The 20,718-nt window shown below is 47.7% G+C and overlaps 1 protein-coding gene across 4 annotated transcripts in view; it reads left to right on the top strand.

The window, feature by feature from the left end:
* The window catches only part of IGF2BP1 (insulin like growth factor 2 mRNA binding protein 1), a gene marked incomplete at both ends in the record, with an annotated part of 34,085 nt that extends 16,502 nt beyond the window's left edge, over positions 1-17,583 (top strand). Inside the window, 13 exons of one of the 4 annotated variants that reach the window (XM_081028285.1) lie at positions 5,504-5,552; positions 6,086-6,137; positions 8,479-8,542; positions 9,687-9,968; positions 10,997-11,131; positions 11,759-11,881; positions 12,666-12,801; positions 13,520-13,642; positions 14,057-14,173; positions 15,035-15,109; positions 15,837-15,968; positions 16,137-16,250; positions 17,491-17,583. In XM_081028285.1, the coding sequence (XP_080884411.1) occupies positions 5,504-5,552; positions 6,086-6,137; positions 8,479-8,542; positions 9,687-9,968; positions 10,997-11,131; positions 11,759-11,881; positions 12,666-12,801; positions 13,520-13,642; positions 14,057-14,173; positions 15,035-15,109; positions 15,837-15,968; positions 16,137-16,250; positions 17,491-17,583 (1,495 nt within the window). Of the gene's footprint in view, positions 1-5,503; positions 5,553-6,085; positions 6,138-8,478; positions 8,543-9,686; positions 9,969-10,996; positions 11,132-11,758; positions 11,882-12,665; positions 12,802-13,519; positions 13,643-14,053; positions 14,174-15,034; positions 15,110-15,836; positions 15,969-16,136; positions 16,251-17,490 lie in introns of all 4 variants that reach the window. The other 3 variants (XM_081028284.1, XM_081028286.1, XM_081028287.1) reach the window with 3 other exon arrangements.
* Positions 17,584-20,718: the final 3,135 nt, after the last annotated feature.

The following is a 20,718-nucleotide window of genomic DNA, read 5'->3' as shown; positions in this document are numbered from 1 at the left end:
CCACTTCTGAAGGGCTCCAGTGGACTGACCGCCCACCTCCACATCCCAGTTCACTTTGTTCATTCCCGTCTCCCATTCCAAACCAAACTGGGGTCCCCTGCTGGACTGTAAACTCCATGAGAGCAGGAGGCATGCCTATCTTCGTCACTCTAGGCTCTGACTGTAGCGCCGTGCCTAGAACCAAAAAGACAGAAATGCAATGGGAGCCACGCATGTAAGTATACATTTTTAATAGCTGCACGGACTCGAGAATCCTTGAGGTAAGTCATGCTAAGTCAGGGAGCTTCTTGACCACTGATTAGAATTAAATGAGCACGGTGTGTTTTCTGTAGGTTTGAAACAGTTGAGTTACTTACTCGTTTCCAATATCCAAGCAATAATCCCAACCCCATTCCCAGTCAAGCTTTTCTGATTGCCTTGGGTTAGTTTCTTCCCGACAGGCCGGCAGGCTTGAATGAAGACTTGGCCATCATTGGGGATGAAATTAAATGTGTAGATCTGTGGGAGGCTGACTTAACTTTGGTTTTATGGATGGATTCCAAAGTCTTCATTAACCCCAGAAAATGTGAAACTGTGTGCAAAATGTTTGCATTTTTCTGGTGGAGAGTGTTTGTCATGATTCCTAATGGGAACCAAGTCTCAAAAGAAAGGTTAAGAACCACTTACTTAGACCATCAAGACACAGAAAATCCCTCTAATTAAGAATGTAGGTGGACTGGGTTGATCCCCCGTCTGGAAACGTAAGATCCTGTAAAATCAACTAATTATCCTTTTACCCTGATATAAGAAACAGGTCCTGAGAGTTGAAGGCTTGGCTTGCCCAAGGCCACACAGCCTGCTACTCAGAGAATCGTGGCCTGGGGGAGGGGTGGAAGTGAAGGATCTAAATCTGGAGATCCTGGTTTAATCCTAGTTCTCTGCTGAGATGAAAGTCCAGGTTTGACTTACAATAGAGGCCTTGGAATGGTGCCCCAAGCTTAACAAGATTTCCAGAACCTTCTACTGCCTCCTTCCCCATCTTCTCCACTGGCTTGCCCCACCCTGGTTTAAAGAAACTCCTCTCTAGGGAGGGGTGAGGCCATCTGCTATTGAAGATGACACCCTCCCCACTGGGATTGGGGTGAAAAGAGGAAGGAGGTTTGCAAAGAATTAGAAAAAGGACAGTCCCTGGGGCAGTTTTCACCCCTCCCCCCATTCCTGGAGACCTTGAGTCACTGTTCCCTTGTGCACTGTGAGAAGGGTCTCATCTGTGCATCTGCTCCTCCCTCCACTGGACCCGAGGCTCATACTCTTCCTGCCCCCAGCAGGCGCCTAACCAGGGCTTGGATTCTTGCTAATAAAACACCAATAGGAAAACCTCATTAGCTTAGACCCTTTAATTTGGAACTTGCAATGACTTCAAACCAGGTGAGTTAGAATCATCATTTCCCCCACCCCAGCTCTTTTATTATGGAAAATAGTAAGCGTAAAAAAGTGGAGAGGATAGTGTGATAAACCCCAGGCGCCCACCACTTAGCTTTAAAAATGACCAACTTTTGTATCTAATCTGTTTTCATTTATACCCATCTCCTGATTATTTTGAAGCAAATGCTAGATGTGTCATTTCATCTGCAACTATTTCAGTGTGCATTTCTAAAATGTAAACTTAAAACATCGCCATGATTTAAAAAGTGAACAACGTTATCAGACATGTAGTCAGTGTTGGCTATGCCGTAGAATCACTTGCCAACTAGCTCTGGAAATCTGTTGGGAAAAGAAGTTACTAGCTTAAGGAATTACAGGTGGGGCGCTTGGGCTTACTGGACAGCAGCACTAGTCAGCAGGTACACTGTTCACTCTGAATAGTTTAAATTTCTCCTCAAGCCTAACATGACTAGGTTTTGGCAAAGGCCTTTTGTCTCCTTCATGCCATCTAAAAGGCAGCACGGGACAGTGCAAAGAGCCTTCAACCAGACAGGCTCTGGCTTCAAATCCTGCCTCTGGCTCTTAAGAGCTGTGTGACGTGGCCAAGGCACCCCACCTCCCAGTCTCAGGGCCCTGGCTTGTAAAACGGAGCCATGAATGTGGGGAATGGGAGGCGGATAGGAGGTGCTGAATCTCAGAGTGTGCCATCTGGTAAGCACTTGTCAAATACTGACCCATTTTCCTTCTCATTCAGTCTCAGTGACACTTCTCTGAAAAGGTAAAAAGGACAAGAGCTTCCTGCACAGGGAGAACTCCCAGCCATCCTTCCGGGTGCTCAGACCCTGTGCTTCCTGAATCTCTTATTTTCCTGTTTAACTCCTTATGCTGTTGCACGGATGCTCTCTCCTTCTGGTCTCTTCGGGAATCTCCCCTGGTCTTGAGAAGAATGGCCACTTTGGTCCCTGTGGCCCTTATGCCCCCTGCTTGTTTCTTGCATTAGAGAGGTTGCTCTGTATCTGGGGAACTGCCCCAGATCCCCGTAACTGCCCTGCAGGTCAGGGCAGGCATAGAGGTCAGAAGCTACAGTGTTGGCACCAGGGAAATAATTAGGCTGCAGTCATTGCCTGCATTGCCTGGGGCTCACGGCTCCCTTCTTTCACTCAGCAGGTTTATCAGCTTTGAGGTGGTGGTTCCCTAACCTCTAGGAGTTCTCTTGCCTTTTCTGAACAATGGATGTCGGGGTTTAGGTACCCCAGGCTCAGCTCAGTATAGTGCCCTATTACCTATAGGACAAAAGGCATTGCTCAACCCTAGTGGAGGCTGATGCACTGGGGTGCTGGAGTGGGTCCCTTTAGTTGTCACCGGGAGGTGGAGGAGCGGAGGTGGGATTCTAGGCTGTGGTATTTCCCACTATTTCCCCACTAGTGTGGAAGTCTCTCTTACTATCACTCTGAGCTGCTCATTATCAGCCCTGCCTGCCTCTCTCTTGCCATCTTTGTCTGGATATCTGCAAGCTCCTGGGCCTGGCATAGGGGTTGAGCGCCCTGCTTTAAGTGCTATCACAAAAGTCCTGTCAGCTTTCCACGGGAGGAAACTCAGGTACTGAGCAAAGACGATAACCAACCAGTCAGGGCACCCTTAGCTTCCACCCGGATCCCGCTGTCCTCAGCACATGGCCCTCATCCAGCCCGCAGTGAGCCTTCCATAAAAGTTTGTAGGGTGAATGTGGAGCCCAGGGGTCCAGAGAAGAGTGTACAGTTCCCATACAGTTCCCTGCATCTCCCCATATGCTTTGGGCCTGAAAGAAACCAGGCCAAGGGCTTAAAAGACAAAGGTTCTTCCCAGTCTCTGATGTATTTTTGTTTGGGTTGGGGGCTTTGCTGAAAGGGGATTTGGAGGCCTGAGGGGTCTGGGGGAGGGCTACAGGATGTCCTTTCCTTCATTGGTTGGGTGGCCCTACCCTCCTCCCCCTCCTTCTCCTGGAACATTCCACACATTCCAGACTGCCATTGCTTTCAGGATATGGATTAACGTCCCCAGCAGAGATTTGATTTCACCACCCCATCCCCTCCCCTCCACAACTCCTCCCCAGTCTGAAAAGAAAGCCCTAAAACTAGGAGTTGGAAGGGAGGGTACTTTTGACCTTTAACCTGAGATTATACCAAGGGACCATCTTGAAAGAATGCTCTTCAAACTGAGCTCCTGCCCTGGGGTTGCTGTAGCCCTTACTGGTTTGAACTTCCAGGCAGGCAGCCCCCGGGGTACCCCCTCTGCTCTTCACCCAGAAGTTCCCTTGAAGGGAGGTCCTGGGCTTGGGGGACCCCTGTCATTGGTGTTAAGCTGGATGCGTGTTCTCAATCTTCCAATGGTGTAATTATTTCTTCCTCAGTTCTCCAGCAGTTTCGATTTTCATTGTGAGGGGTCCTGGATTTTCTGTCCATTTGGTCACCAAGTGAGTCATATGCGAAATCCCTTACAAAGGCAGAAGCCGTGGGCTCCCTGTTGGCAAATGAGCTGAAACCACAGGAAGGTGGCCTGGTGTGGGATCCGGGGACCCAGAACTGGACTTGTTTCTCTGATCCTTGTCCTTTTGTCCTGCTGTAGTCCAACCTCCTCCGATCAGGTTATGAGCCATAGACAGATTCTCTTCCACAGTTACCCTCCTTTCCCCCTAAGTTATTGCATCCCCGTAAGAGATTTCCTTAACCTATTTTATCAGTGACTTTCCACGCTCAAAGCGGCAGAGCGAGAGTCCTTCTGTTTCCATTTTATAGCTGAAGACACTTGAGGTGAAAGCCGTGGACAGAGGCAAGATTGAGGCATTTATAGTTAGAGCTTAGCATCCCTTCCCTTGGTTCCACATGTTTTCAGCGCTCCCCTTCTAGCTTGGCAGGAGCTGACATGACCCCTGCTGCATAGGGATAGAGGTCAGAAACTTGAAGTGGTTTAGACAGATACCCAGTCGGGCAGTTTAAGGGCTAGAACTGGACTTTCTTGCTTCTTAGTCCAGTTTTTCCTCATGCCACTAGAATTTTGTTGTGCTGTGTCCCTAGACTAAGATTTTGTGATCAGGGATAGGCAAAGACATAATGACAATTGACCAATATAGATAGGTCAATTAAAATTCTTTAACCTCAGAGATTAGGACATTGATTTGGGTGGTAACCAATTTCTCTGGGATTCAGCTTTGAACCTGAAATGAAAGCCTTCCTCGGGGAAGATTATATTTTTAAGAGGCATTTGAAAGATGGGAAGGGAAAAGTGTAGTCAAGTGGGAGGAAGAAAGGTGGCAGTCGCAATGCTGGGTTCTGTGTACGTTAATCACTCCCACCTTAGTCTTCCTAGATGCATCTGTTACTCCACTTTAAGTACTTACTCTAAGCCCTTTGCTAAGCTCTTTATATTATCTAACATTACCTTATATACCACCCCTTGAATAGGTGTTTTCCCTGTTTTTACAAAGGAGGAAACAGAGCCTCAAAGAAGTGAAATCTTTTAAAGCTCAGTGCTAGTAAGTGGAGCCCGGGTTTAAATCCATACCTGCACAAAGCACTTACTGCTGCACCATGATGCTGGTGTACTTTGTTTGCATATAGTCTCCCTAATAAGCTGGGAGCACCTTGAGGCCAGATACTTTGTTATTTATGGCTGTGTCCCCAGCGTGGAGAACAAAGTCCAGCATGAAGGAGGCACCAATTAAATAGGTATCACATTCATTAATAATGTCTTAGGTAGCTTTGTATTCTTAGTGCCTGAAACATAGTGGGTGGTAATAGATGGTTACTGAACAAAAGCTTCTTTAGTGAGAAAGTTAAGTAGAGAGATAAAGCAGATGTGATTGATTGATTGATTGATTTTTAGGGCATCATGTTCCCCTCGTGCTCTGATTTTGGTTTTCCTATCTGTGGTACATGCACTGATAGCAAAGGCACCCCTACACCAAATCTGCTGTCCCCAAGTTTAGCATTCTTAGACTCTGAGACTTTGGTGTTGAGCGGAAGGTAGGGAGATGAAAACTGGGGCAAAGATTCAAAACTATAAGACCCCAGTCCCCTCAAGCATTCAGAGCTGTCACTAATCCTGTTCCCTTTCATTTCAGGAGCCGGAAAATTCAGATCAGAAATATTCCACCCCAGCTTCGATGGGAAGTAAGTGATTAAGGGAAAATCTTCATGGTGTGGGGTGGTGGAGACTGGAACGTAAGGCTGGGTCAGCCTGAGTTGGCAGAGATGACTGGGGAGGTCCTCTGGTGGTTTTGGGTTAGGCCTGGGGTGCTGAAGGGGAGGGAGGCTGGGTCTTAACCCAAGACTACCAATAATTCGTTCTTTAGGCTTTTGTCCCTATGGTGAAAAGTATTAGGGCGGTGGGAAGGTTGTTCCCTGAGCCCCAAACTTAGTGATGGCAGAAGTTGATTTTAGGGATCCAGATGGCCCAAGTCTGCTTCCAAAAAGGCCCTTAAATACCTTTTGGAGCTCAAGTACATTTCTGCAAAGATAACTCCATCGATCACCACCAGCATTACTATCCCAGAAAGGGCAAACAGAACAGGTAATAATGCTCAATCCCCACCTAAGGCTCTGCCTGTGCAGCAGTGCTTTGGGATGAGGGGTGTGCAGTGGTTGGCCTTGTGATAGTTTCTGGGATGCTCAGAGTAGCCTTCCTGCCTTCTCCATGCTCCTAGGTCCTGGACAGCCTGCTTGCTCAGTATGGAACAGTAGAGAACTGTGAGCAAGGTAAGAGTGGGCAGAGTGGTGGAGTAGTGATGGAGGACTTGGCCGGGGGTGGTGGTGGTCTTGTTCTGCCTCATTTTCCATGAGCACCCCAAAAGAAGACAGTGTGGTATGCAGGGAGAAACACTGGACTAGTTCCCAGCTTTGGCTCTGCTGCTTGTCTTGGAATAGGTTTCTCTTGTTTAATGAAGAGACTCAAAGTCACTCATTCTCGACATGGGGTCCACAGGCTCCTAGGGGTCAACCAAGGTAGAGGTCCTAAGATTTTAGACATAGTTTAAGAATGGAAATTGTGCATTCAGCTCGAGTAAGTCTACAGCCCTTTTATTTTAAAAGCATCTCAATTCTTTGTTTTTGGCTGGAATAATCAACTGGTTCTCTCTCCACCCCGCCCTCCTCTCTCTTTTTGTCAGAAGCTCTGATAGCTACACGTCTTTGGGGGAACAAAGCAGAGGATTTCTTACTTGAGTACACATTGATGGGCAGGCAAAATCTTTCAAGAGTGGGCCCACAGCGGGAGAAATAATACAAAAGAATTCTAGATCATAAGTTTGCTATGATTTTTGAGGTTTCTCCATGGTGTAAGATTACAAATTAATTTAATTGGAAATGAGGTAAAATGAAATGGAGTGATTTAGGCTGGACATAAGATAGAACTTCATTAGGGCAGACAAGATACAGTATGAGTTTGTGGATCTTTGAGAAACGTGCACAATCACCTAGTCAAGATTTAAATATTCATCTCCAAATTCTTTGTGTAACGGACAAATTATATAAATCCTTATAAACAATTAAAATATTTGCCTGCACGAAGGTAAAGTGCTGAGTCAATCAAACAGGTTCTCTCCGGCTCTAATCCTAAAGCTGGCCTTTTATCATAAATGACAGGACACAACCGGGCGCACTGGTAACCATTGCCCAATCCTGTTCACAGCTTAGACTAATGACTAACAGAGAGCAAGATTGAGCTGTGGCTTGGGAACACATGTGCTGAGCCTTAGTGGGAGGCCTAGCAGGAGCCCACACTAGTTAAGTATCCAGGGCTCACCAGGGAGCTATAACGCACCGTATCTGGAGGGGATTCCCAGTACCTGGAGCGAGCAGGAAACATTTCATTTTGTTGGACAGCAGAGTCTTCAAGTTTGTTCAAGTGTAACTTTCTGAGCAAAGTCCCTTCTAATATTCTTTAGAATTGGCTATTTATTATGCTTATTTTTGTCTTCCCCTACTAGGATGTAAGCTCCACGAAGGCAGTGGTTTTATTAACTACTGTATTTCTATTTAACGAGAAGATTATTCTTGCAGAATCTTCCTCACCACTGAGTTGGTAGAGCTCGGCTGATGAAGGCCAGAAGGGTTGAGTGGTCTGCTTGAGGTTTTGTGGCCGAGTGCCTCAGGGGCAGAGGCCTGATTTTTGTCCATGTTCTCCACCCCAGGGTTAAGCAAGCCCAGGGGACCCAGAATCACAGAACGTGATGCATAGGACAGAAGGTTCACTTTATTAATTTAAAATGAGAAGTATGTGCCCAGATCGCCTGGGATTCTAATGTCCAATCCAGTCTCCTCCTTGTAGGAAAGCGTATATAGTAACCAAAAGGTTGCTTATGAGGAGTGTGATGGGATTAATGGCTAGTGTCATGAATTTATTATGCCCTGAATGTGCACTTCCATGGTCAAGATGCTTGGTCAAGATACTCAAGTCAGAAAATCCTTTACCCAGGAAAAGATGCAGACGTATACCTTTTCCCCCCTCTAGGCTCCACACAGCCACTCCTGTCAACCCATTTAGCTAGGTCGTAATACATGTACATTTGATTAATGCATCCTTGAGGATACTTAGGCCTCTAAAATGGAGTTGAGTGTTCCCCAAGTCTCTCCAGCCATATCCTTAGAGACCAGACCGTTTCTTGGGATGTTTACTTCTATAAATTGCTAATCTCAGTGTGTGTTGATTTTTAACTAGTTTAGCTTTCCGAGGGTAAATGTATCGGGCTGTTGTGCACATGCCGGCTGGTCGTCTGACCTGCTGCGTAACTGTTGCTGTTAGGATGACTGTATACATCCTTTTGTATACTCAGCTCTCTTAGAGGCTGGGTGGGGAAATCAAAGAAAGACATAGAAAGGAAATGCAAGAAGGTGAATTTGGATTTTCTAGGCGTTCTGGTGAAAGGCAACTGAAGCGGGGGGACTGTTTTGCCTTGTCAGTCAAGTATTTTCAAGCCCCAAGTGGTGGTCTACATGCCTTCTTGACCTCACAATATGGAAGGATAAACTGACACACTGGATTCATCAGTGGCACCTCCGGAATTCACTGCTCTAACCATGGCCTGTTTTTGCTCCCCAGTGAACACCGAGAGTGAGACGGCAGTGGTGAATGTCACCTATTCCAACCGGGAACAGACCAGGCAGTGAGTGGGTTGGAAAGGGGGGCTGGGAAGGTCTTTGAGGGGTGTTACTGCTTCCGGACAGGGATGAGTTCCAGATAGGCATGAGTCCCCACGTAGGTTATGATATTGGTGGTTCAGGGATTGATAGCAAATGCATCGAAGGGAGGGACCCAGAGAACTGCCCTGGAAGGTGGGAAATCCTCTGCAGGAGAAGAGGTTGGCTTCTGAGAGAACTTCAGGGTCCTTTGCTGTGTTCATGGCACCATCTAGTGATAACGAGGAGGAACTGCAATATTTTTAAAAAGGATTCGTTGATGTTATGTGGGGGCAGACATTTTACTGCACTGATCCCGGGGAGGTCAGTTGTGCTTGTTAGGGTACTTGCAGTCCCATCATACCCACACTTTCTAGCTCCTTATCCCTTTGGTTGAGCAGTTAACACTTCTCACCCACTGGTACTGACAAACCGTACACATGACACGTTTATTCGTTTATATCTATGTCGACACTGGTACAGGCTTTTTGCCACATGTTGCTGTTGATGGCTTTCTTGCTTCCTCTATCCCTTTTGTATCCTCCAACTTAGGGTACATTGTAAAATGCCCCCACTTTTTCAAATGCCATTTTCTTTCAGTTGTCTCCTGGGCTTAGAATTTTCTGGAGGCTCCTACTGCCCCTTGTGGCCAATCTGTAGTCTTTTGCGTGGCTGTAAAGATCAAGGCAACACTTGCTCGCTCCCCACTACTTGTTGTTGCCTTGTTTACATTTCTAACCAGCGACGGGTTTGGGAATGGATGGGGCTTGATCGCGTGTTGCAGGCGTCCCGGATGTATTTAAACTCCTGCTTCCTAGTGGTAAACAAGCCATTCTATCTCTAACTCAGCTTCTTTTCCACGGAGTTTCCTTAAACATGGAAGGTGCCAGACTTAATAGGTAGTTTTGGCTAAAGTTGACAAGATGATTCCAAATTTCAGTGGAAATAACTTATTGACATTTCCTTTGCTGTCTTATTGCCATTTAGACTGGAAGGTTCTCTAAGGTGGAGGTGGTAGTGGTGGGCAGGTGGGCCGTGCTGCTTGTAACCCTGTATGGTGCTTTGTACGTGAGGGCGTTTGGTGTGATTGGCATGAAGCAGAGTGACAGTAGAATCTCTCTCTGTCCCCAGAGCCATCATGAAGCTGAACGGCCACCAGCTGGAGAACCATGCCTTGAAGGTCTCCTACATTCCTGATGACCAGATAGCACAGGGCCCTGAGAACGGGCGCCGAGGCGGCTTTGGCTCTAGGGCTCAGCCCCGCCAGGGCTCACCTGTGGCAGCGGGGGCCCCAGCCAAGCAGCAGCAAGTGGACATTCCCCTGCGGCTCCTGGTGCCCACCCAGTATGTGGGTGCCATCATTGGCAAGGAGGGTGCCACCATCCGCAATATTACAAAACAGACCCAGTCCAAGTGAGTCTTGGCTGCTGGGGAATGGAGATGGGTGCCAGGAAACTGGTTGGTATCTGGGGATGGGCAGGTGCCTCGTGGAAGCACACTGAGGGGCATTAACATTTACCGCTTAGGAAATGTTTTCTTCTCACTCAGTGGTCACCACTTCCAGTCCCTGCCTCCTGGGTAGGGGTGGCAGGTAGGGAGGTAGAATGCCCTCCCTACCTGGGGGTGCCATTTGGTGGCAGTGGCTGGGCCTCGCACTGTTAGCTAGAAGGGGTCTATAATTTCCTGTAGAAAGTCTCGTCAAGGGAACCTAGTCTTAGTGAGTCAGTCACTCTTCAGTGCTCTGATTTTAGTACCACCTACTGGTGTCAGTAAGGCTGGTCAGCCTGGCCAAAGTCGGGGCCCTCAGTCATAGGTCATAATTCTGTCCCATCTCCTAATCTAACCACCCCTCTTCTAATCTAGATGGCTGATCGGTGTACTCTGAAAAAGAACATTACATCCTTATGTAATGTCACATTATATACTATGCATAATAAATCCTTTATTATTTACTTTTAATTTGGGACAGCATGCCTTCCCTTTACTGCTGCCTTAAGGGGCAAATCTAGAATTCAAGGGGAAATGCAGCTTTAAAGTTGTGGACTGTTGATACCCAACCCTGCATTCCCATGGTAGAGGCCACCCTTCCAACCACCAATTCCTGATTAAGACAGGATTCGGATCAAATATATGGTGATGGAAGGAGAACTGACTCTGGGTGGTGAACACACAATGGGATTTATAGATGATGTAATACAGAATTGTACACCTGAAATCTATGTAATTTCACTAACAATTGTCACCCCAATAAATTAAAAAAAAAAAAAGACAGGATCCGGAACAACAGGCTCATGTGTCCCTTGCCCTTTCTCTGCGCTCCCCAATTCTGATCCTAATCGGCCTTGTCCTGTGCTTTTGGGTGAGGAGAGGTGGGGGAAGCCTGAAGAAGACCCAGTCTCCCGGGAGACAGCTACCTGACCATCCTTGTCCCTGGTCCTCAGGATAGACGTGCACAGGAAAGAGAACGCAGGGGCTGCAGAGAAGGCCATCAGTGTGCACTCCACCCCCGAGGGCTGCTCCTCCGCCTGTAAAATGATCTTGGAGATTATGCATAAGGAGGCAAAGGACACCAAAACGTAAGGCTTCAGCTTTTCTCGGAATGTGGGGACTGCCCCTTCCCTGACTCCAACACACTTTATTAACAAGAGTACAGAGATAGAGGAGACGGTCAGAAATTGTACCAAAGGATAGAAACTGAGACATGAAATCCTCTTTTCCACTAGTAATACCTTGTATATCCTTGAAATTCTGTGTCCTCTCTAGCCTGCATGTGCACACGTGTGTATGTACACAACGTGTATATGTGCACGTTTCAGCATAAATAGGATCGTAATGAACATGTTCTGTAGTTTGCTTTTTTCACTTTCATGCATCAGCACATACTGACCCACTGCATTATTTTTATAGCTGCATAGAATTCTATAGTGGGGCTATTTTCAAGTATACAATTCCATGAGATTGAATATGTACATACCTGTAAAACCCCCATCACAACTAAGATAATGAATATAGTCGTCACTCTCAGGGTCCTTGTGCCCCTTTCTCTATCCCTAAGCGACCAACAATCTGCTTGTTTTTGTAATCTTCATGTAATTTTGTCCTGTGGCTTCTGAAAGCCCCCACTGGGGTGATGTGATGGCCAAGCCCATGTGACCCACCATTTAAGGAGCTCTTGCCCTCATTTCTTCTCCTGTCTCCCTAAGGGCTGACGAGGTCCCCCTGAAGATCCTGGCCCATAATAACTTCGTGGGGCGTCTCATTGGCAAGGAGGGGCGCAACCTGAAGAAAGTGGAGCAGGACACAGAGACAAAAATCACCATCTCCTCGTAAGGCGCTGTCACATTTCCTTATGAGTGGGATGCCTGGGGGCCCAGGATCGGCTGTGTTTCATTATTGAGCCTTAATACTTGCCCCTGATGTTGGATGCTGTTTTTGCCTATCGAAGAAAAATAATCAAAGAAGTGGTAAAAGCACATTAATTCCTATAAGGGCTGGAGCTCTCCCATCACCACTGCCATGCAGGCTGGGGGGCTGTGGTTTGGGTGCCCCCTCAGTCCTCTGCCCTCCCCATCCCACCTCACCGTCTCGAGGAGACAGCCTGCAGCTTGGAGCCAGGGATTCCAGGTTTCAAGCTTGTCTGTCATGCTGCAAGAAGGGGGCGGGCCTAGGTCCTCATCTGAGGACAGCATATGCTCTATATGGCGGTCTGCCTGTCTGGGAAGAACCGAAATTAAGGGGGTAGATTAGCTCCTGTGAGTGCCGTGTGTCTTCATTTCATGAGACTCGCTGGTGGGCAAAGGAGCTGCTCTGTTCCAAAACGGCGCAAGGAAGGCATGGTGTTGAACCATGAGGAAAATAAGCCTCCTTGCTTTACCCGCAATGACGACCTGTCTGTGTTTGGATTCCTCACAAGTAGAGGCGTTTCAGTTGGGTATTCTCATCCCTCTGGACCTCCCCTTGCTCTGGTTACAAAGCGTAGGCCAGAGACGGAGAGCTATCTGGCAAAAATTAAACAGCTCACAGAAATGGTGGAGCTGCGACTCGTCCCTGGCCGGGGCCTGAGCCTGTCCTGTGCGTGGGAGAGTGACACTGCTCTCTGCTTTCCCCCAGGCTGCAGGACCTCACTCTCTATAACCCGGAAAGGACCATCACTGTGAAGGGGGCCATTGAGAACTGCTGCAGAGCTGAGCAGGAGATCATGAAGAAAGTTCGGGAAGCCTATGAGAATGACGTGGCTGCCATGAGTGTGAGTGTCAGGCATCTGCCTGAACCACAGAAGAGCGGGTCTTCCACGGGGGCAGGCATGCCGTGTGCTGTGTGGCCTTGAAGCATTTATTTGCTTTTGGACCTCAATTCATCAGAAAAAGGCTTTTAATTTGATTAATAGGGGTTCTTCATTTAATTCCCGGGGTGGGAGTTTCAATCTTGGGCTTCAATGTCTGTGAGCCTCCTCTACTTATTTGTAAAATGTGTTTGTGTATACTTTAGTGGGGAGAGCGTCCATAATTTTCATGTGATTTTTCAACAGGGAGTGATGGTTTAGGGTATGTGACCAAAAAAGCTGAGTTCTAGAAGTCAAAAGGATATCTGTCTCCGCCACTCCTCTCACGTAGACATGTTACAATACAGGGCTATGAGTTTACCATCTGTCTCAGCCTGGAATAAACCAGAGAATGGAGTTCTGATGGAATAAAACTGATTGGCTCTTCTGGTTGTAGTTACTAGTTAGTTCTTGGTCCAATGAGAACACCACATCACTCAACTCCACACCGTAAGTATATATGTGAGTGTGAGTGAAAACCAAAAGGGCAGGCAGGTGTATGTGTAATGGCAAGTCATTCTCCTGTTTTTGGCCCAGTCTCTCTGGGCGTACTCGCCCTCTTGGTTTAGCCAGGGCCACACACAAAGGACCAGTAGGCCCGTCAGATTGAGCTGACTTCTTCCTCCTCACCTTCCTCCCCCAGCTGCAGTCTCATCTCATCCCCGGCCTGAACTTGGCTGCTGTAGGTCTTTTCCCAGCCTCATCCAGTGCAGTCCCGCCACCTCCCAGCAGCGTCACCGGAGCTGCTCCCTACAGCTCCTTTATGGTAGGTGCAAGGTCTTATTACAGGGGACACCTGGGCCTATTCATGGCCTCCCTTAAAGGGTCCTACTCCTTGTGGGAGCCAGATGCTTGGGAATTTGCAGGGAGAGAAGGGAGGTCTGGGGGTGCTTCTCCTTCGTTGTTCCCAGCCACTGCTGACACTTCAGAATGTCTGTCCCAAGGAGGGTACTCGTGGATTCTGCCAGGGATGCTGGGGGCACACTTCCTCTTCCCTCCTCTTTCTCTTGCTTGGCTTCTTTAGCCCTGCTGGGCATAGGGGGAGCTAAAGAGCACCTTGCCCAGGTTGACCACTGGGTGCCTGCACCCCTTCCTCCCTGAGGATGCATGATGGGCGTGCAGGGGCTTCCGGGCTGTGCCCTTTGGCCCATGGTAATAACATGTCCTGTCTTGGCAGCAGGCTCCGGAGCAGGAGATGGTACAGGTGTTCATTCCTGCCCAGGCAGTGGGCGCCATCATTGGCAAGAAGGGGCAGCATATCAAACAGCTCTCCCGCTTCGCCAGCGCCTCCATCAAGGTAAAATGCTCTGTGTCCTTCCAGGCCCTGCGATGGGAGAAGACTCCGCTTCCGTCACACTCTCCCATTGTTACCAGGCACCCCCATCCAGCTAGTGTTGGGCCTGAGGCCTTTTCTCTGTGGAATCGCAGGCCGATTTGCTTTTGACCTTGCTGCGTCCTCTGCAGAATGCCTTCTGTGCTTCTGGATTTTTCAGGCTGGGAAGGAGGTGGTATTATAACCTAGAACGAGAGCTTAGGTTTCACCACAGATGGATGAGGGTTCGAATCCCCATCCCCAGGCTGTGTGACCCGAGCCTCAGTTTCCTGAACAGTACAGGAATCATGATAACACCAGGAAATGATGCAGTGGAAGCCCCTGTCTTGGTCAGTCCGTGGTGCACAGTGGTTGCTCAGTAAATGTTAACTGTCTTTTTACCTTCCCTGGCCAGGGTCCCATGGAGAGAGGAGGCATAATCTGTTACAGGGAAACAAAGGCGTTAAATTTCACAAGTCTAAATTTATTTCTCTCAGTGGTCTTAATGTTTTAGTCAAAAGCAGTGATTGTTCTCTGGGGCAGTGTGGTCACTGTCCTCCCCGCATTGGTTCTCATCTTTGCCCCTCCCCTGGGCAAGATTCCACTGAAACCTCCCTGGGAGATTAGAGGGGATCAGAGTGGGGAGGCCCTACTTAGATAACGCCCCTGAAGCAAACCCATTCATGCCCTCAAAACAGTCTTGGTGCAGGGGCAGTGACCTTAGGGTTCAGGGTCTTGGTTCTTACCCCCAGTCCTCAAGTGGGTAGTGGATGTCCCGTGGGATGGAGGGCCTGCAGCAGTGGAGATAGAGGGCGCCTCTTTGACCCAAAGCTGTTTGCTTTGCAGATTGCTCCTCCAGAAACTCCTGACTCCAAAGTTCGTATGGTCATCATCACTGGACCCCCAGAGGCCCAATTCAAGGTTCTGATCTTTATTTTTCCAAACTGGGCACATTGGAATCAATGGCAACGTGGGGAGGAAGACTTAAATCCGTGTCACATTATTAAAAAGCTTCCCTGCAGGATACCGCGTTGAAGGCTGCTTTCAGACTGGCATCAAACTTCATTTCTGTCAACTTTTACTTCCCTCACTAATTCTTGAAAGTCACCAAGGCCTATGGGAAATAGGAAGTCTGAAGGCTCCTTGTGTGTGCTCTGGCTTAGTTACTAAAGAAGGCCTTTGATGCCAAATTCCCTCTCTCCTTTATGTCCCTACTACATCCCTGGGTTCTCAAACTTCTGGTCAGACAGCCAAAGCTGATGGTTAACTTAGCCTGACGGATGGAGAATGGGACAGCTCTCCAGGTTTTGTAGCGTGGCAGCCTGCCCTCTGCGTGCCTGCGACCCTGCGTTGCCACTCACTGAGGACCGTGAATTGCTGGCCACTGTCTTGTCCATATGAATGCAATCACCCCAGATACTAGAGGTCTGGTTTATAGCCTGTGAGTTAGTATATATTCAGTTACTCTCTGCAGGTTCTCCAGTATTACAGATAAACAGAAGGGACACTGACAGGTCAGTGCCATTGACCTGGCCTAAATGGTTGGGTGTGCCTTTGGGCCGGAAGAGGATTGGGTGGAGCTCGGGGACTGCACTGGGTGTTTTGTCATCTCTGTATGGCCTGCTGATCAATCATGACCTCTTCTCAGGCTCAGGGAAGAATTTACGGAAAACTCAAGGAGGAGAACTTCTTTGGTCCCAAGGAGGAAGTAAAGCTGGAGACTCATATCCGGGTGCCAGCGTCAGCAGCTGGACGGGTCATTGGCAAAGGTGGTAAAACGGTGAGCTGTGAGGGTCGCATTGAAAGTTATTTGATTCTGCTCCCCAAGCTTAACGCCTGACGCGTACAGTTCCTACCTTCTAGTCACCAGCCTCTTGCCCCTCCCTCCAGTCTTACTCGTGCTTTCTTGATGGCACCCTGAGCTCCTCTCTGCCCACCCTACCCCCAGGTGAATGAGTTGCAGAATTTGACAGCAGCTGAGGTGGTGGTGCCAAGAGATCAGACCCCTGATGAGAACGACCAGGTCATCGTCAAGATCATCGGGCATTTCTATGCCAGCCAGGTACATATGGTACTCCCCCATTACAGGAGGGTGGCAGGAACCCAGGAATCCGAGACGCTAGACTCCAGAGGGTGACCAGTGTGACCTTGACACGTCCCATGGACTCTGTCTGCCCCTGGTTTGGCTCATTTTTTTCCAGATGTAGGGCTATGATGTATACATGCTTTATTCCCTCTTAAGATTCCCTAGGGAAAGTGATTTGACAACTTTCATATATAGTTTATGTTACATGCAATAACTATTATACACCATGTGTCACACATTTGGGGGTGCCAAAAAATGTATACAAGTGGACACTTCCGTCAGCGCTGCTCAAGCACTAGTTCGCCGTAATCAGAAGTGTCTGGATGCTGATGGTAACCACTCTGAGCACCTCTTGTAATTGCAGAAGTCAAACGTGACTTGTATTCATCTTTTGTTATCAGTATATATTGAGTATTACAATTTTAATACAGTTTCCCTTTCTTAAAATGTATATACATTTTTTTTTTGGCACCCCATGTATATTAACGGTCTTTCCTGTTGTCTAACCTTAGTTCTTCCCTAATCATTCTTTGCACTGGGTAAGACACGAAATTGTCATTATCCATCACCCTTTCTTGTTCATGGAAAGGAGATGTTCCGGGACATTTCTGCCAAGAGAATTGCAATGTGCGGTTGATGTCCCTTAAAACTTTGTTCTTCAGGGAATACATTTTTAAGAAGGAAAAGAGTCAAGATATGTATGGATCCTTTGATATTTTGCCCATTTTCACAGTGGAGCTTATTTCAGTGCTTTTTCATTAATCAATCTCCGGGCATTTTATCCCCTTTCCTGGGGATGTAGCTACATGGGCAGTGGCGTTACGATTGGTGACTGAGGTCTCCTAAGTTGATGACCCTCTGAACAACACATACTGCTGGAAACTCGAGGTTTCCATTTGGGGTCAGTAATGTGTGTCAACTTTGTCAAGTTTTAAAGTTGGTCAAGTTTTAAATTCGGTGTGAGTTTATACAACTGTTTCTCCTCCCTCCCCCACCCCCACCTTGGCTGTATTATCCTGTGGCTGCTCAGTGTCCCCTCGGAAGCAGAGATTCTTAAGGTCATGCTAACTGTCAGTCTTCCTCATCTTCTTCGAAGTGCCGCGTGTCCTGTTTGTTGCTGGTATTTGGATCCTGATGGCCGCTCTCGTGCGAGGCTGTCTCCTTCCTTGCCTTTTGGAGGTCCTCATGCCCTCCTTCTCGCCTGTTCTTTCTGCAGATGGCTCAGCGGAAGATCCGAGACATCCTGGCCCAAGTTAAACAGCTGCACCAAAAGGGACAGAGTAACCAGGCCCAGGCACGGAGGAAGTGACCAGCCACTTCCCATCACGTTGACTCAAGGACGACGGGCTGAAATCGAGAGCGTGTTCTCCCCAAAAGGCCTGAGAATGAGTGGGAATCAGGGACGCTTGGGCTGGGATGTAGATCAGGTTTGCCCACTTGCTTGAGAAAGACGTTCCGGTGAGGAACCCTGATCTCTCTGCCCCAAACACCCAACCAATTGGCCCATCGCTGCCCACCCCTCAGGGTGTCACCATGGAAATTCTAGCTCAGGGTGCTTTTAAACGTGGATTGTTTAAGTAAGTTCTTCAGGTCCCACTTGACAGAGGGTGGGCCAGACCCCAGTGGGAAGAGAAATAAAATTTCCTTCAGGTTTTTAAAAACATGCAGAGGGGTGTTTTAATCAGCCTCAAAGGATGGTTTGCTTCTTGACCCGAAAATCTTTCAGCCTTCTCCTGCTTGGTTTATTGATTAAAATACCTCCATTCTCATGCCCTGACATAGCCTCTCCCGATATTCACACTAGTTGTTTTATCTTGACCGCTACCAGAAAAAGTGGGAACCAGTGCATTGCTTAGCTTAACGTTATTGACGCAGAGGGAGAAGACACATCAGCATCTGTGGTTTAATTCCAATCCCTCCCTAACCAGCCAGTAGGAACAGCAAGAAATAATGGGGCCAGAAATGGGGAGAAAGATGATTAAAGTATATAGTAATCCACGTTTAAAAGGAGTGCCCTTGTGACTGTTCTATTCCAGATCACCATCTGGAAAAATTGGCTCAACTGAAATTTCCCCCACCCTGCTGGGGCTTCCCCACCAAGACCCACCCACCCATTCACGCCCCCCTAACCATGTAGGTCCCACGTCATGTCCAGGTGCACATGGGTGGTACTGAGTGCCCCACGGGATCGGGGCGACCGCTGTACCGTCCCTGATTCCCATCATTCTCAGGCAGATTTTATATTTTTTTAAAGTCTATTTTAATGATTGGATATGAGCACTGGGAAGGGGACACTATGCCCCTTGATAAAGTCTCAGTTCCATGGAGGACTTGAGTGGCCCCAAAGGCTGCCACTTGCCCTCACCCCAGCCCATGTGCTCCCATAAGGGCTGGTTCCCAGAGGCAGGGGTTGCGGGGCACTCCCCCCCCACGGCACTGTTCTTTTGGTGGTGGTGGGATGTGGAACCCAACCCTGAGCTCCCGATAAAGCTAAAGTTCGTCAGCTGGCATATATTATGAATATTCAGTATTCACTGCAGAGTATGTGCTTCTTTTTTTATCCTAGAGGCATGTTTAACTGATGGCTTCTACCTCCACGAATCACTGGCGTGATGAAAGGTGTGCCTAAAAAACAATTCAAAATACCAGCAACATATTATACACAAAGAGGTAAATAAGATTAATTTATTAATTTACCAGGCTCCATAAGATCCCGTTTGAAGGTCAGCCCCTGTGGAAGACGGCAGCCATCAGTTAACTGAGTTAGGCTTTTCCTCCTAATATACTGATTGTCAATGCGTATTAGCCAGTTGATGTACTTTAGCTCCCTTGGACAATTCTATCAAGTGTGCTGGGAAGGGAGGAGGGCCTCTCTGCGTGTGGAAAATCCCACGTGTGACGTCCCCTCCTTCTGACATTGCGACAACAACAGTACCAACAAGACAACCATGACACGTGGGCGGAGTCAGTCAGGTAATGCTGTGCGCAAGTAAACTACCTCAAGGTATGAAGTTACCTCAGCAATTACTTTCCTTTTTGTTTCCCCCACCTTTTTTTTTTTAAATCTCTTTTTTTCTTTGCGGCTTGCTGATATTTTATATAAAAAAGAAAAGCAAAGCAAAAGAGAAGCTGATAGTCTTGAATATTTTATTTTTTTAATGAAAAGAAAAAAATGAGAAAGTTATGTTTCATAATTTCTTACAACATGAGCCAGTGCAACCCTTTAGACACTCTCTGGAGAACAGGCCCTGTGGGAAAGGCAGTGGGGGCTGGCTCCTTGAGACGAGGCTGGGGCTGAGAGGGAAGGGCCCAGGGTGAGGCTCCGATCTCTGACTTCGGCCTCTGCTGGAAAATCCTGCCTGGTGTGGTTAAGAGGCCTAGTTGGATTGTGGGCCCCCAGTGACAAAACAAGTCTCCCTTCTCTCCCCCTTTGGTTAAAGGGCATCCCAGCCAATCTTTCCCACCAGTGGTACTGTTGAGATATTTTAAAATATTGCCTCCGTTTTATCGAGGAGAGAAATATTAACTAAAAAATATACCCTTTAAAAAATTTATATTTCTCCGTCTAAAAATATGGGAGCCAAGATTCTGTGGGTGGAAGAGACAAAGCTACCCTCTAACCCTCAGAGGTCCACCTGGTATGTGCATTGCGGTGCTTTTCATTTTTTGTTGTTTTCATTTCAATCCCATCTTGCTGTTCTTGGTCTATACCAATAGGCCAGGGGGCAAGCAAATTATTGGATAATTGCCCCCTCCGTCTCCCTATCTTCTTTAGATTGATCTGATTCATTCTGACGGTGGACCCAAACTTAGGGAATTCTCATTTTAGGGTGGTGGGTGGCAAAGAGGGGTAGGGTATAATGCAAATGTGATTGGGGACAAGTTCCTGCCTCGTTCATGTCTTAACCATTTTCTCGCTATAACGTTCCTTTATAGACCGCAGAAATGTCTACCCCAAAGAGAGGAGGAAGCAGGAAAGCTTTTAGGGATAATATCAGGCCAGTATAATTAAGCTTCCCACCTGTCCTAACCACAATAAAGGGTCTCCCAGCTTCCATCCCTGGCTCTAGCTCTATATGCTTTATCCCAAAAATCAAGCAGATAACGTTCAGACATCGGCCATTTAGTGATTTAAGGTGAATTTCCAGCAGCAAGCATGCCTTGATATCTGGGTTCAAACTACCATCAGGAAAAAAAAGCAAAAAAGAAAAAACCAACCCACAGTACCTGAAATGTGATTGTTGCAGTGTTCAGTTTCCTTGGGATCCTGCTCCCTTCACACCTTAAGCCCACGTCCTTTTCCTTTGGCTGACTCAGCTCCCAGGAGAGACCAGGAAGTGTGGCAAGGGACTGTCAAACTTGACTTGGATTAGGCACAGCTCCACTCATCGCTGATATTTGCCCAGCAGAAAAATCATGGAAGTTACACTACCAGAAAGCAAAA

The sequence above is a fragment of the Rhinolophus hipposideros genome (genome assembly GCF_964194185.1).
Source record: "Rhinolophus hipposideros genome assembly, chromosome: 20".
Lineage (NCBI taxonomy): Eukaryota > Metazoa > Chordata > Mammalia > Chiroptera > Rhinolophidae > Rhinolophus > Rhinolophus hipposideros.
This window is presented reverse-complemented; position numbering and strand designations above follow the sequence as displayed.